The 15832-nt window shown below is 50.5% G+C and overlaps 1 protein-coding gene across 1 annotated transcript in view; it reads left to right on the plus strand.

Annotated features, from left to right (window-relative positions):
- The window catches only part of PRKX (protein kinase cAMP-dependent X-linked catalytic subunit), a 79519-nt gene that overhangs the window by 31273 nt on the left and 32414 nt on the right, over positions 1-15832 (plus strand). The window contains exon 2 of the mRNA XM_007460483.1: positions 1884-2052. Coding sequence (XP_007460545.1) covers positions 1884-2052 — 169 coding nt within the window. The remainder of the gene's footprint in view (positions 1-1883; positions 2053-15832) is intronic.

A 15832-nucleotide genomic window follows, 5' to 3' on the forward strand; every position in this document is an offset into this window, starting at 1 on the left:
GTTGATCTGATTGCACAGAACTTTGTCAACGCTGCCTAACTGTGATACAATTCTGTTTTTACTTCTGATCTTTTGATGACGATGTACTTTTAAAAACTGTACTGGGGCTCATCATTTGCTTCTTCTGGCACGATTTCTTTCCTTCATGTTTGTACATCACTTTCTACTTGCGCAATAATAAAATATTCACGATTGGGAACTTCCTTTAAAAGCCAAGGTGACTTAGCAATGTCCCTCACCCCAGCTGCGTAAGCCAGTAGATGTAACTTACTTATTTTGCAGCTGGAGAATTTTAATTTGTAGTATATTGTAATACCCCCCAGATGTATTGCTTAGGTATAACTTTGTTTTCCTCTCCGTGTTACCATGTGCCATAAATGGCATTCCCAACTCTATGAAAGAGGAGAAAGGTGGCGGCTGCATGGTTGTGTTGAAGGTCTTTTTGGTCTTCGAGCCATCCTTGAATTCCTTTTTTGCTGCTTTCTCATCACGTTGATTACCATTTTTCCACCCAGGGAGCCCCAGTTCGTTGGCCGTTTTCCACACCTCCTTCCCCTGGGAGAGCCCTTCCCCTGCGTTATTTCTTCGATAAACAGGGGCGGAAAGGACAGCCGTCGTGGATAAGCTTCCAGAGGGTCACACACACAGATGTCATTTTTTCTGCCCCCAACTTTACTATTTCTCTGGCCGTAGATAAAATGCCTTCGGAACTTTGATCTCAGAGGTGCCTTAAGTGATTGCCGGCCTGGGGGAGGGGTGGCGGCTGGACCCCACCCCACAGTGAGGCTCAGAGGATGGAAAAGAGCCGGCGGGAGGCCGAAGGCGGGGAGACGTTGGGTTCACAGTGTCGCAACATGGTACACAAGAGGGTTTGGTCTCCTTTGACATTTATCCTGTTGATTTCCTTTCACGTTTGCAGTGGCTGCACTTCTAAAACTTTTCTCTCTGTTAGTATCTGCATCACTGGATTCTCACCCTTGGCAAGTGTTAACAGAAACACTGAGTGCGCTTAGCTGGCGTTCGTGGCTTAAAGGAAGCAGCTTGTGAGGAGGGGTGTGTTACCCTTAGCCTTTTTCGTTTTGTTTTGTTTTGTTTTAACAGGACGGTGGCAATCACCAACACGTGTACTACACGTTTTGAGTTTATTAGCCTCTCGTACAGTGCGTCGTGGGATAAATAGGAACCTGGCAGGGATACTCACAAGTTTTTCAGGGCAAGACTTATCTTCTGATTTTTTATTTTTTAATCCAAGTTTTTAACTTGCAGTATAGTTAGTTCACAATGTTGTGTTAGGTTCAGGTGCACAGCAAGGTGATGCGGTTATACCATACGCATATCTATTCTTTTCCAGGTTCTTTCCTATTATGGGTTATTATAAGATGTTGAGTCGAGTTCCCCGCGCTATACAGTAGGTCCTTGTTGTTCACCTGTTTTATATACAGTAGTGTGTATCTGCTAATCCCAAACTCCTAATTTCTCTCTCCCCACCCCCTGCTATCCCCTCTGGTAACCGTAATTTTATTTTCTGTGTCTTGTCTTGATTTAGAAAACGTAAAGAAAAAGACACATCGAAGGAATGTATTTAGCATCCTTTTCCATTCTGCCTTGCCCTGCGTGTGTGTTTGTGTGCGTGTTTCCTCTGGGATGACTCATTTGCAGAAAGGATGGCCAGTCGCCCCTATTAAAGAACAGTTCGGGGGCAAGTGCTCCTGTGTGCGTGTCAGTTCGCTTGACCGTTCCAGACAGGTGCCTGTCACGCAGCCCTCGCACCAGGTGTATCGCCCATTACTGAGTTGCCCGAGCCTCCAGGTTGTCTTGAGGTCGGGGTGCTGGTCTCCCGTCCTGGGGGCCGTGGCTGCTCACACCGCCTCTCCCCACTGCAGGTACGGGGACGTTCGGTCGCGTGCAGCTGGTCCGCGAGAAGCAGAGCACACGTTTCTTCGCCCTGAAGGTGATGAGTATCCCGGACGTCATCCGCCTGAAGCAGGAACAGCACGTGCACAACGAGAAATCGGTGCTGAAGGAAGTCAGCCACCCGTTCCTGGTCAAGCTGTGAGTCCCCTTCGCCAGGTCCCCCCCTCCCGGACCCCAGGTGGATTTTCCTGCGGCAGGTGGGATGATGGAGTGCGGTCACAGCGGGTCACCCTCTGCTGAGACATCTCAGCTCCCGGTCTCGCGGAGAAAGGCGCCGTTCCCACAAGTGCCTGCCCAGGGTGGCACGCCTGGCGCCACCCCCCCGCACCTGCACCAGCCGCGTGTCCGCAGGGCCACCTGGGGCCCCGCCAGAGGCTCTGTCCCCTCCTCCCACCCCCAGCTCCCTGGACAGCCCGTCCAGTCGGTCTTCCTGGGACCTCAGTCACCTGCTCACCTCTGCTCACTCACATCCTTTCTTGGGTTCTAGCTGACCGTTCAGTGGCCCCATGTCGATGCCTCATAGAACCTTCCAGGTGAAGGTGCCCAGTGTGGGCCGAATGGATCCCTCTTTCTGCCACGCTCTTTGCTGGCGGAGGGTAAGGCCATTTTCCACTCAGGGGCCTCAGGTGTGGGCGTCCACAGAGGGCTCTCCGTCCCCATCCCCGGGGGCCTTGCCCCGCTTCCCACCCCTTCCGCCGCCTTCCTCACGCCCCTTCGCAGCCCCCGACCCCTCCCAGCCCAGCCTGGTGTGGGCCCCCCTCTCTGGCCTGAGTGCCCAGCTGTTCTTGGCCTCCCAGACTTGCCTCTTTCGAGGCGTTCTTTGCTTTAACTACAGCCGTAGTGATCCCTTCACCCGCACGGCCCTCCGATGACCTGCGTCTGTGCTGACACATCCGCAGGGAATGACCCCAGGGGCTCAGTGGCCTAGAAACGGCTCCTCCCAGGCTCTGCCTCTGCCTCTGGCTCTTTTCAGAAGCTCTTCCCTCCATCATCCCAGGAAAGTGACCTGCAGTAGAAGGTGGGAGGTGCCATCCATGTTGTCACCGCAGGGCCACCCGCCCGCCTGTGGTGCCTCCTTCATCTGCCTCTCCCCACCCCCTGCCTCTCCCACCTCACCCTCACCTGCCTTTCTTCTGTGATACACCTGCCTGTACACAGAGACAGGCGCCTCCACCCTGCTCTTGGAGCATCTTGCATGTGCCCCAGTGCAGGGAGATAACACCTGTCAGCTCACAGCCACCGGAGCAATGTCCCCAGGGCCCGAAACAGCATGTCATTTGGAGCAGGGACGGGTGGCACGTTTGACGGGTGACGGAAGGGAAGCAGCTGACTTCTTGTCTTACTTTCCTTTTATGAAGCCCAGTGGCCGTGTTGGGCCAGTGTGGACGGGTCAAAAGAGTCTCATGCCGTTGAGTCATTAAAATCGAAAGAAACAAAAAAAAACTAGCCGGTGCAGCAGAGCCACCACCCCTCCCTGTTCAGGTCTGAGTCTCCTCTTTGCTGGGAGGTGGTGGGAAGGTGGGTAGAAAATCTCATGCGTGTAGATCTTCTGGAAAGACTTGTGGTGTCTCTTCTAGAAACTGAAATAGTGATTCTGGGTAAACACTTCAGTTGGCTAGGGTTTTCAGTACACATCTTGTAAAGGAGACGTGGACTCCTTTATCTGTTGCCAAGTCATTCTCACGGGATTTAGGAGAACGGTCTTGGGCTTTTACCAAATACAGGAAGTCTCAAGCCTGGACCCCAGGGTGTGTCCCCGAGGGTGCTTTGTGGCTGAGTTTTCTCAGGAAGACGGGGCACCTGGCCGCTGGGTTCCGGTTTGCTCTGGAAACCAAGTGGCGTGATCTGTTATGTGTCTGCAGTGAAATTAGGAGAACACGGAAGAGAAGCAGGTGGAATTGATGGTGAAAACGAAAAGTCCGAGACATGGGTGTCGAGAAGACACAAGTTTGGCAAAGAGGGAAGGAGCCAGTGGGAGGAGTGCTTTCCAGGGCTGTGCGTGGGTGCTGGGCATGCCGCCCAGCGGCTGGCGGGGTTGCCGAGGTCACCTCAACGCATATTTTCTGGGATCAGGCACGTCCCCCTGGAAACATTAGGGTGATGCTCTAGGGAAGCTTGGGGGATGGCTTCCATTCTGGGAACTCCACCTTGTTGTGGGTTGAATTGTGTGTTGTGTCCCCCCGCCCCGCAAAAGATACGTTGATGTCCTGACCCCCAGTGCCCGTGAATGTGACCTTATTTGGAAGTTGGGTCTTTCCTTGTAGGTGTAATCAAGATGTAGGTCGAGGTCCTATAGGAGTAAGGTGGGCTCTCCATCCGATGTGATGAGTGCCCTTGTGACAAGCGGAGAAGATACACAAAGACACACACACAGGAGAGGGCCACGTGAAGACAGAGGTGGAGATGGGGGGTGATGCGGCCACAAGCCGAGGAACCCCAGGGATTGCTGGCAACCACCAGAAGCTATAGGAGAAGCTAGGCTGGATCCTTCCCTGGAGATTCTAGAAGGAACCACGCCCACCAACACCCTGACCTTGCGCTTCTAGCCTCCAGAGCTATGACAGGATGCATTTCTGTTGTTAAAGCCACCCAGTTTGTGGTCTTTTGTTACGCCGGCCCCAGCAAAGTAACACACACCCCGTCGTCTCCTGGAGTGGGGACCAGCCTAGGTGATGGGCTCTGGAGATGCTTTCTAACTACGTCAGAGGAGTCCCCAGCATAGAATCCTTGAGCTTGGGGAGGTTAAAAGGGAATAGGGAAAAGGAGGACCGTGAAAAACAGAGCTTTAGTCAGATAACTCTGCTTCCTTTACTCCTGGACAGCTCATCAGGCGGTTTCCTCATCTGGTAGGGTAGACTGCCGAATCCAGAGGGACGCAGATTCTGTATTCCCATGTTCCTTGCTTTTGGATAAGTACCTAAATTGTTTCCATCACAAAGGCTGTAAGCCCTAGCTTCAGTGGGATGGAACTTGACCCCAGGTTATCTAAATCGGCTTTTCTCTAATTTTAAAGAGTGATCTCTCTGCCCTGTGGTAGCTCTGTAATCTGACGGTCTCTTTGCTACCTTGATATTCCTGTTGCCATACAGCTCACTGGGTGCAGGCACACCTCAGTGTAGTCTTTTTATATGTCAGGTCCAACCGTGCTACGGCCAACAGGCAGGAATTTTTCCTGGTCCTTTAGTCCACAAGGCTGTCCCGCTGCGTGTCTGTGTCCTGGCCTCGTCTTCCTATAAGGACCCCAGCCCTACGGCATCAGGACCCAGCCTAGTGACCTCATTGCACGTTCATCCCCTTTTTAAAGACCCCATCTCCAAATCCAGCCACATGCTGAGGTCCTGGGGGTTAGGGCTTCAGCATATAGATTTTGGGGTGGACACTACTGCTTAGTGACTTGCTAAGTGCAGGTCTTTCGGTGCACAGGGGTCTTATTATAAAAGTATTTGTAGCCTTTGGAAGTTTTCTGTGCATTATCACTTGAGGGACCCGGCGGTGTTTGAAAACTGGGATTAAATTGATCCAGGGTCAGCAGACTCTAGAGGTGCCCCACACGTAACAGGGGGAGAGCGCTGTATCTGACCAGCCCCGCGAACGGGGGGAGTAGGGTGCCCAGGGCCACTGGATGGGGCACCGGATTTAGTGGGAAGAGACCACGAGGGAAGCAGGTATCGAATCCCCCCAGCTGTGCAGTTTCTCTTGGAAATGAGTTGTTTCTCCCAGCATCTGCCTTTCATACTGTCCAGAAGTGTTGAGTGAGCCTCACTTGCATTCACGGGAAGCCACGTGGAATACCGATCGATGATCCCGGGTATCACGCCGAACAAAGACTCAAGTTTCAACTTCCACTCAAACGATTGGGCAAGTTCGCCCACGGTGTTATTAGCGTTCGGTATTCGAAGTGCTGCTGGTTGCGTTGTTGAAAGTCGGCCAGGACGTTCATTACGTACACATCAGAGAATGCATTCCGTTCTGGGATAAAGCCATCCTGAAGACCAGTTCAGCCAGCGTGGAGATAATTTTAGAAGAGCTGACAAACTCGGTGTAGAAGGATTGTGACACAGTCAAGGTGTCCCGGGGAGGAAGGCTTGTGTCCCGCCCCTAGACCATGACCCTGTGTCTGCTCCCTGCCCTTTGTGCGTATAGAAATCGCTGGCATCTTAGAGTTGGTGGGATCCAGGACAGGCGTTCTCACCTGGGCACCACTGACAATGGGGATGGGAAATTCTTTGTGGTGGCGGCTCTTCTGTGTAGTAGAGGGGGTTTAGCAGCATCCCTGGTGTCTCCCCGCTCAGTGCCAGGAGCACACTCCCTCCGTGGTGTGATGGCCAAAAATGTCTTTAGACGTTGACAGGAAATGTCCCAGGGAGTGAAATAGTCCTGATTACAGACCACTGCCTAGATAGATAGATAGATAGATAGATGGATGGATGGATGGATGGATGGATGGATGGATGGATGGATGGATAGATAGATGGATGGATAGATAGAAAGAATGTTAGATGGATGATGGATGGATGGATGGATGGATGGATGGATGGATAGATAGATGGATGGATAGATAGAAAGAATGTGTGGATGGATGGATGGAAGGAAGAAAGGAAGACAGGATGAATAGGCAGGTGGTATAGAAATAGATAGTGAGATAAACAGATTGATAGGAAGATATTTGGATAGATGGATGGGTGGGTGGATGGATGGATGGATGGATACACAGATGGTAGACAAACAGACTAGATAGGCTGATGGATGGATGGATGGGTGGAATGATGGATGGATGGTTGGTTGATAACGCCTGTGATAGGGGCACGCACAGAGATTAGGTGGGTGTGGGTGCATCCTCACTTTCCTGTCCCAGGCCCTGCACGTGGAGTTCCATCGTTTAGTCTTGGTGATGAGCCTGTGGACCCAATGACAGTCCCAGTGCCGTGTCACTCATTGCACAGCAGAAGACCCAGCTAGCCAGCCATGTTTCATTGGCTTTTCCCCTACAGATCTGGGTATGAAAGAACTCAGAGGTCCATCACCCATGGGGCACATCCTTCTCGTTATGGGCGAAATGACAGCTTGGATCTCCACGTAGAGGAAATTGGGTCTTAGTCTGGAGAGGACGAGCCCATAGCCTAAAGGAAAGGTCTTTCTTCCTGCCCTCAGACTTGAGTCTGGTGTGCATCTCCATCGGCACATGGGCGGGTAGTCAGTAGAACTGTTCCTCGGCTTTGCTGATAGTTAAGGAGGAATGAACACCCTGTTCTGACTTCCCTTGACCCCTCTGCACTTGAGTTTCAGAAGCAAAAGTCTTTCCTCTTTCACCATCGCCTGCAAGGGACAGCTGTGGCAGAAGGAACACGGCCACTTCCCAATTCCTTGTTCTGTGCTTTGTCCGAACGTAATGAAGTGTCCATTTTGAATTTTGGGGGATGTGGCAAGGTGGATGCTTATTAAAGGGAGGTTTGTATTCTGATGGAGGGAAACTGTGAAGTTCCCGATGAGACTCTGGTAGATCCCAGCGTGGTTGGTAAGGACGCAATCGTCAGCCCTTTGGGGCGGGAGATCCTAAGCCGCTGAGGATGCTGCAGCAGAATCTCGCAGAAGGAGAAGGCATTTGTTGGCTGACAGGTGGGGGGAATGCTTGGTGCAGGGGCCACGGGTCAGCCAGGAGGCTGGGACATGGGGAGGGACCTGAGTCCGCCTTGGACGCAAGGCTGGACTTCGGGGGGAGCTCCAGCATTGATGCTGGTGTGTAGCTCAGGAGCGGGGAGAGGAGATGGGAACGGGCCCCCAGGGCACCTCTGGGGAGGTTAGATGGACACACGGTGCGCCCGGGCACCTCGGAGGTGCGCTTCCCTGTACGTTCAGCTGGGCACTGGGGTGTGAGGACGGAGCACGAGGTCACCCCGTCCCCGCCTTCCACAGCGGTGTACTGGCCTGGCACACGCCTGGGAAGTTGGACGGGAGAGACAGGGTTCCAGGTGGGGCAGTTTCCAGGGAGCCGTCTCGGAAGAGAGAGCGAGCGAGTGGTCGTCTTTGGGAAGACATCAGATGGAGCCACCGAGCTTTGGGACCCCTGGGAACCACAACAGGGGGAGCCTGGGCTGGGGCACGACGAAACAAGTTCAGGTCACCTCGGCGGGCGGCCGGGGGCACTGGTTACCATGGAGCCGGTTCGGAAACTGGAAGGGATGTTCCAGAACCTCAGATTGCGCCAGGCGATGGGGCTCAAGAAAGGGTGACGTGAGTGGTTTTCCATTTTCTCCTTTTAATGGCAGAGCCCAGCTTTACGGCAGCATCTGGAGAAATTGTGACCAACTTTAAAGTTAGGTGTCTCCAGCTAGATGAGGCTGACTTTTAAGTTAATTAAAATGCCACAAGGGAGGTGCTCACTGCAGACTTTGCAAGTAAAAGACAATAATCAAAGGTGGAAAGTGCTTCTTTGAGCTCAGAGCTGACGTCTCTGCCGGTGTGTTCCTACTCGTTGTCAATGACGGCCACTTTTTTTTTTTTTTTTTTTTTTTTGCTGTTTATGGAATAATTGATTAATATGTTCTCTCCAATGCATTTTTTCAATTTTAATTTTTTAATCGTGGTAAAATGTACCTCACGTAAAATTTACCATCTTGACTTTTTTTTTAACATCTTTATTGGAGTATAATTGCTTTACAGTGGTGTGTTAGTTTCTGCTTTATAACAAAGTGAATCAGCTATACATATACATATATCCCCATATCTCTTCCCTCTTGCGTCTCCCTCCCTCCCACCCTCCCTATCCCACCCCTCTAGGTGGTCACAAAGCACCGAGCTGATCTCCCTGTGCTCTGCGGCTGCTTCCCACTAGCTATCTACCTTACGTTTGGTAGTGTATATATGTCCATGCCTCTCTCTCACTTTGTCACAGCTTACCCTTCCCCCTCCCCGTGTCCTCAAGTCCATTTTCTAGTAGGTCTGTGTCTTTATTCCTGTCTTAGCCCTAGGTTCTTCATGACATTTTTTTTTTACATTCCATATATATGTGTTAGCATACGATATTTGTTTTTCTCTTTCTGACTTACTTCACTCTGTATGACAGACTCTAGGTCCATCCACCTCACTACAAGTAACTTAACTTTGTTTCTTTTTATGGCCGAGTAATATTCCATTGTATACCTGTGCCACATCTTCATTATCCATTCGTCTGCCATCTTGACGATTTTTAAGTGTATAATTCAGTGACATTAAGTCCATCCACATCGTGCAGCCATCCCAACCATCATCTCCAGAACCTTTTCATCTTGCAAAGTTGGAACTCATGGTGCCCATGAAACACTGCGTCCCCCTCCACCTCCCCCAGCCCCACCATCTGCTTTCTGATGAGTGTGACAACTCTAGGGACCTCCTCTGAGTGGAATCACACACTGTGTGTCCTTTTGGGTCTGGCTTCTCTCACCCAGCATCGTGTTCTCAGGGTGCATCCACATTGTAGCCGGTATCACAATTGCCTTCCTTTTTCATGGCTGAGTAATATTCCATTGTGTGACTGGAACACATTTGTTTATATCCATCACGCATCCATGGACACTTGGGTTGCTTCCACCTCTTGGCCGTTGTAATGCTGCTGTGAACACAGGTGTACAGATGTCTCAGTCCCAGCTTCAACTCCTTGAGTGCATTTTCGACATCTCATTCTCTTTCCTGCCCGTGGAGGGTGCTTAAGCATTTTCTCTTCCTTCTCTGCTTTTCTTTTCTTTTCTTTTTTTTTTCTCAGCTTGCCTCATTCCCTTTTCTTTCTTCCTTTGTCCCTCCGTCATCACCAGGTCACCACGTGGACAGTTTGGTGTGATGCCTTCTGTCCTCCCTGTGCTTAAAGAGCTCTGTGCGCACGCGCACGCGCACACACAGAGTGTGGCATCCTTGCAGCATATTATACACTTTTTTTTTGCCTCTCACTGTTTTTAACTCTGCTTCATAGAGATCCCTCCTGGGCATTTTGGGTGGACGCGTTCCAGGAGGCAGGGCAGGGGTGAGGGCATACAGAGAGGGAGGGAGGTCTCTTAGATTTTCCTTGGAGAGAAGCTGGGCCGTGGGCCATGCAAGGTAGAGGTGGGAGGACCAGGGAGCGGACGTGGTATAGGGGACGGACGTGTGTGAATGTGTGCACGTGCTCCCAAAATCATGCGCTGTCGTCACGCTTGCTGCACACTAGACACTCTAGACTCCTAAGCTCAGCTTCTCACTCACACCTGCTCCTTCCAAGCTAGACTCATCCACCCACCTGGTGCCTGGTCCCTTCTGCCCAGATGTCTCTGCAGGCAGTTCAGGGTCCTCGCGTTGGAGAGGAATTCTTGACCTTCCCCTTTGCCCCACACCTCCAATCCGTTCCTCCTTTGGACCCCCCCGCCAAATGGCCCTTCCAGCTCCTGGGTCCCCCCCACCCCCACCCCCAGGCACTGTTTTTGATTTCCTTTTCTTTGCTGCTGTGTTCACTCTAACCAGGGCTTCTGCCCTTTCCTCTTCCTCTTTTTTTTTTAATTCTTTGAACTATAATTGATTTACAATATTGTGCTCGTTTCGTGTGTACAGCAAAGTGATTCAGGTTCATATATTTATATAAAACTTTTTTCCTATTCTTTTCCATTATAGATTATTATAAGATATTGAGTACAGTTCCCTGTGCTGTACAGTAGGTCCTTATTGGTTATTTTATATAGAGTGGTGTGTATGTGTTAACCCCAAACCCCTAGTTTTTAATCCCTCCCCCCGCTTCCCCTTTGGTAACCATAAGTTTGTTTTCTGTGTCAGTGAGTCTATTTCTGTTGTGTAAGTAAGTTCGTTTGTATTATATTTTAGATCCCGCATCTAAGTGACATCATATGGCATTTGTCTTTCTCTTTCTGGCTCACTTCACTCAATATGATCATCTCTAGGTCCGTCCATGCTTCTGTGTCTGTGAGTCTGTTTCTGTTTTGTACGTAGATTCATTTCTGTTACTTTTTAGATTTCACATAAGAGTGATATTGTATAACGTTTGTCTTTCTCTGTCTGACTGACCTCACGTACCATGATCATCTCCAGGTCCATCCATGCTGCTGCAAGCGGCATTGTTCCATTCTTTTTCATGGCTCAGTGGTAGTCCACTGTGTATACACGTACCACGTCTTCTTTATCCAGTCCTCTGTCGATGGACACTTCTGTTGCTTCCATGTCTTGGCTGTAGTGACTACTGCTGCTGTGCACACAGGGGTGCATGGATCTTTTCGAGTTAGAGTTTTCATCTTTTCCAGACCTGCCCTTTCCTCTTCTAAGTCACATCTCCAAAGTCCACGCACCTTTGTTCATCTGGGTCCCCTCTCTTTCTTCTCAGTCGCCTACCCAGGGCTCATCCGCTCTTGATTGGAGACTGGGGCTCCTTTCTGACATGAAAACCCCACTGTCATCCTTTGCTTTCCAGTCCCGTCAATGACTGTCCTTCCTGCCCTCGACAAAATGCAGACTCTCTGCGGTGCGTCCACAACTCTAGGGTTTGACTGGTGCCTCAGTTTCCAACTTCCCTGTGTGTCTGTCCCCAGCCTCCTTTGACCACAGATACACCTGGCCAACCCTTCCCATCTTGCTGGGACACGCCCCTCTTCTGTGTTCGGTGTTTAGAGGCGGTTCCCCTGCTTCCCACAAGGCTCATGACAGGCCAAACGGGAGACGCCCTTTCCAGTGTGTCCAAGATAGGACATTGCCGGGTATGAAGTGGGTCCTTTGTTTTTTTTAAGATTTCTTTTTTTTTTTTTGATGTGGACCATTTTTTAAGTCTTATTGAATTTGTGACAATATTGCTTCTGCTTTATGTGTTTTGGTGTTTCGGCTGTGAGGCATGTGGGATCTTAGTTTCCCCGACCAGGGCTCGAACCCGCACCCGCTGCACTGGAAGGCTAAGTCTCAACCACTGGGCCGCCAGGGAAGTCCCCGAAGTGGGTCCTTGTCCAGACGTATCCACTAAACAAAGAGAAAACCAGTGGGTGGTGAGGTCAATAAAGACGGGTGATCATGAGTTACTGGAGATGTTGCTTGGTGATGCTAACATGCCTTTTAGATCCACTACACGCGTGCTTTCTGTTTTTAGATCCACTACACGCGTGCTTTTCTCGTAGCGACGTGATAAACCTTGCTTTGGGCCCTCGAACTTTTTTTTTTTTATAGACTCGGTGCAAAAGACAGTGTCCTGCAGTTGATGAGAATACTGGATGAACAGACTGGCTGCTGCAGTTTATCCTGTTTCTGATTTTCTAAACTCAAGAGTTTAATTCCTCTGTGGTCACATGGACTGCCTCCTATCAGCCACAAGCACCAAGTGATGACTGTAACTGGTTTTGGAATCGTGATGTCAGGAACTGTTTGAATATTTGTTTAGTTCTGATCATTAATAATACCCAACTCTTTACAACTTCTTTCCATACAAGAAACCTCTTAACTGGTGGAGCTTTGAAGCAAAGATGTATCTGAGGAATTGTTTTTCTTCCTTTCGATAATTTATTTGATTTTCGTGATTTGGAGAAGGAAGGTGGCATCAGGGCCCTCAGGAGTTTTGTTTGTTTTATAGCCATAATTTCTATTTGTTATGGGTGCCTTTATTTGAAAAGTATTGCTTCGTAAGCAAGCTGATGACGGATCACTTCTGCGTGTGATCAGCATAGGTAAAAATGACTTATCCGCTTAATGTACGGTGGCTTTCGTAGGTATGATGGTTGGTTGACGTTTTGTTTGATTTCATTAGATGTTTGTGGAACGAGCATCTTCATCCATCTTTATCGGTCGGTATAGTTCTCCCCACTCTATCCCTTGTTTGTGACATTTGAGATTGTGATACGGTGATTTATCCTAAGAAATATTTATTTGGTCGTCTTCTCAGTTCCTGGCACAGAGTTCCTAAAACCCTTGAAATTTCCTAAGTGTCAAGAGCCATAAAGGTGTCTTGGAAAGCCCCCGGGTCACCTGTGGCTGGGGGCTGGTTACCAGGGGAACCTACCCTTAGAGGGTTGGAACTGTCAGTCCCACCCTGACCTTGGGAAGCGGAGGGGGGCTGGAGGTTGAGTTCACTTCCCAATGGCCAGTGAGTTAATCAGACCTATGTAATGAAGCCTCTATAAAACCCCAAGAAAGTAGGTTCAGAGAGCTTCCGTGTTGGTGAACACGTAGAGATTTGGGGAGAGTGCAGCCTGGAGAGGGTGTCGGGGTCCCCTGCCCCCTCCCCAAGTCTCACCCTCTGCATCAGACCCATCTGGTTGTTCCTGAGTTAGCTCCTCTTATAATAAACCGGTGATCTGGCGCGTAAACGTTCCTGACTCTGTGAGCCGTTCTAGCAGATTAAACCCAAGGAGAGGTCGTGGCAACCTTCCACCTGCAGCCGGTCGGTCAGAAGCACAGGTGGCCACCTGGACTTGCCGTTGGGGTCTTGTGGGACTGAGCCCTTACCCCGTGGGGTCTGATGCTAACTCTGGGTGCACAGTACCAGAACTGAGTTGAATTCTAGGACACGCAGCTGGTATCCGAGAACGGCTTGGCGTGTGAGGAATTGGGAGCCGGATAATAGACACTTCACCCTCAGTTGCTTCCTGTATCTTTCGACCTACCCGTGGATGAAATTGCAGTTCCCCTGGAGCCCAGGGGACGGAAAGAGAGACTGTGACCCCGGCCTCCTTCCCGAATCACCTGGTGTCCAGCCACGCTATTTTTCGGGACTGACGCACTCCACTTACTTGCTCGACCCTGTAAGTTGTCTCATTCCTCGCTCCTAACCCCATCTGTCCTCCCCTCCCCGCATTGCTCATTATCTGATGCTCCTGAGACTTGAGATGAGTTTGCCTTGGAACCTTGTGATGCCTTGTTTGCCAGAGCTGAGAACACATCAGGGCAGTTTTTTTATCCTGATAGTGGGTCTGTGGGAGCAGTTACAGAAGTTAGGCAAAGAATGAGTTGCCTGGCACCTCACTGATGACCTCCAGGTGTGTGTGTGTGTGTGTGTGTGTGTGTGTGTGTGTGTGTGTGTGTGTGTGTGTGTGTGTGTGTGCGCGCACGCATGTGTTTGTGCATTGGAGCAGCAGAGAGCTAGGCTCACATATATTTCTCCTACCTTTTCAACCCAATTCACAGCTGTAGAAAATGGTCGTGCCCTTGCTTAGATATTATTCACTGTTTCACGTCTTCTTAAGGGCTCAGTTCGGCCCCGAAATCCCAGAATACCAGACCTTTCCAGATGAGTTCTAGCTAGACTGGCCATCCGCCCTGCCCTAGAGAAATTCAACAAGTCACCAGTTTACATAGAGGTTCAGTGTACAAGTTCAGCAGTCAGGTATCAGGATCCTAGAACAGCGGTCCCCAAGCTTTTTGGCCCCGGGGACTGGTTTTGTGGAAGACAGTTTTTCCACGGAAGGTGTGTGTGTATGGTGGGTTTCAGGTGGTAATGCAAGCGATGGGGGCGGGGGGGAACGGCGGCTCATCGCCTGCTGTGCGGCCCAGTTCCTAACAGGATGCGGACCAGTACTGGGTGTTGGGGACCCCTGCCCTAGAACACATCTCCCCGTCAGAACCGCAAAGCCCTTGCTGGGTCCTAAGCTCGCCCGCAAAACACAGCGAGGCTCTCGTGCGTTTGGGATACCGTGCGCTTCTGTTCAGGCATCACGGCACGGAACATCCTTGCCATACACCTCGGTATGTGGACCAGAGAAGGAGGGCGGGCGGGCGGCCCAAAGATAACGACTCATCTTGATTTTAAATGATGGAAGGAAGATGGGCACCTGCTCAGATGATTTCTCCAGAAAGCCATGTCGGGGAGGAAGACATTTTCCTTATCCTTCCAGGCTCTTCTGGCTGGTCTGAGAATGAAATGGACATGAGACAGATGAACAGGAGAAAGTCACACGAAGGTTGAATCCCCTGGACACATGGGAGAGACCCAGGAAAACGGAGTCACTCCCCAAAATGGTCCAAACCCTCATCTTAAATGCTATCATCTTCAGCTAAAGGCGAAAGAGCCTGTTGGGGTAGTGGCTTGGGACTTCAAAGTAAAGGAGGGCCGTTGACGTGGAGACGGAAAAGAAAAAGTTGGTAGACAAGTGTTCGCTGAGCCTGCGGAGACCATGGGACACAGGGTGGACCCTGGTCTCCAGGGCCTGCTGTTTCCCCACCACGGGTGGCCCATATCACGGGCAGACATCTCTGGTGAGGATAGGGGTCCCAGGAACAGCTCCTCCCTCTAAATTCTTTTAGGCTATGAGTGAGAAGGTCAGAGTTTCTTCTTTGAGTCTTTGGGCCTTGATTGTTTTCAGCTCGAAATAATCCGCATGCCCAAGAGATACTTTGCGGGGGTGGGGGGGGCGCAAAGTTGTGTTCCACTCCAGTAGCAATAGCCACAACCCACAACCCCAAAGCACTCTTCCTGCGTCCTGTGTTCCCTCAAGTCTCAACACTGCAAATCTCGAGCCTTTGAGCTGTCAGATGTGAGAAGGGGAACAGGCCAGAGATGCACGGCTGTCAGGAACTGGGGGAAAAGCAACACCTAGATGTGGCTGCCACTGTGCTTCTTACAGACAGGATCCCAGCCCGACTCTGACTCTGAGAGACAGAAATCAACGAGGAACATCGAGAAAGAATGGCATGTATGGCAACCCTATCGGAGGGTAGCCGTCATCCCCCAGCTGCACCCGTCGTGCAAAGAGTCTGCACGTGTAAACGCGCATGTAGAGAAACCCTTTCGTAACGCGTGGCCCATATTGTGCGAAGACATATAAACCATAGTGCCTAACAAAACAGCCATTCATTTGAACATCAGAAGAGTGTGTTGTCCTTTTTTGTTTTTAAAAGGCTTCCCTTGGGCATAGAAAAGTTTTTCACATCCACGACGGGGGACGTTTTTCCTCTCTGCAGCCCATCTTTTTTTTTTTTTTTTTTTTTTTTTTAA

This window comes from Lipotes vexillifer, unplaced genomic scaffold, assembly GCF_000442215.2.
Source record: "Lipotes vexillifer unplaced genomic scaffold, Lipotes_vexillifer_v1.1 scaffold512, whole genome shotgun sequence".
NCBI classification, from domain to species: domain Eukaryota; kingdom Metazoa; phylum Chordata; class Mammalia; order Artiodactyla; family Lipotidae; genus Lipotes; species Lipotes vexillifer.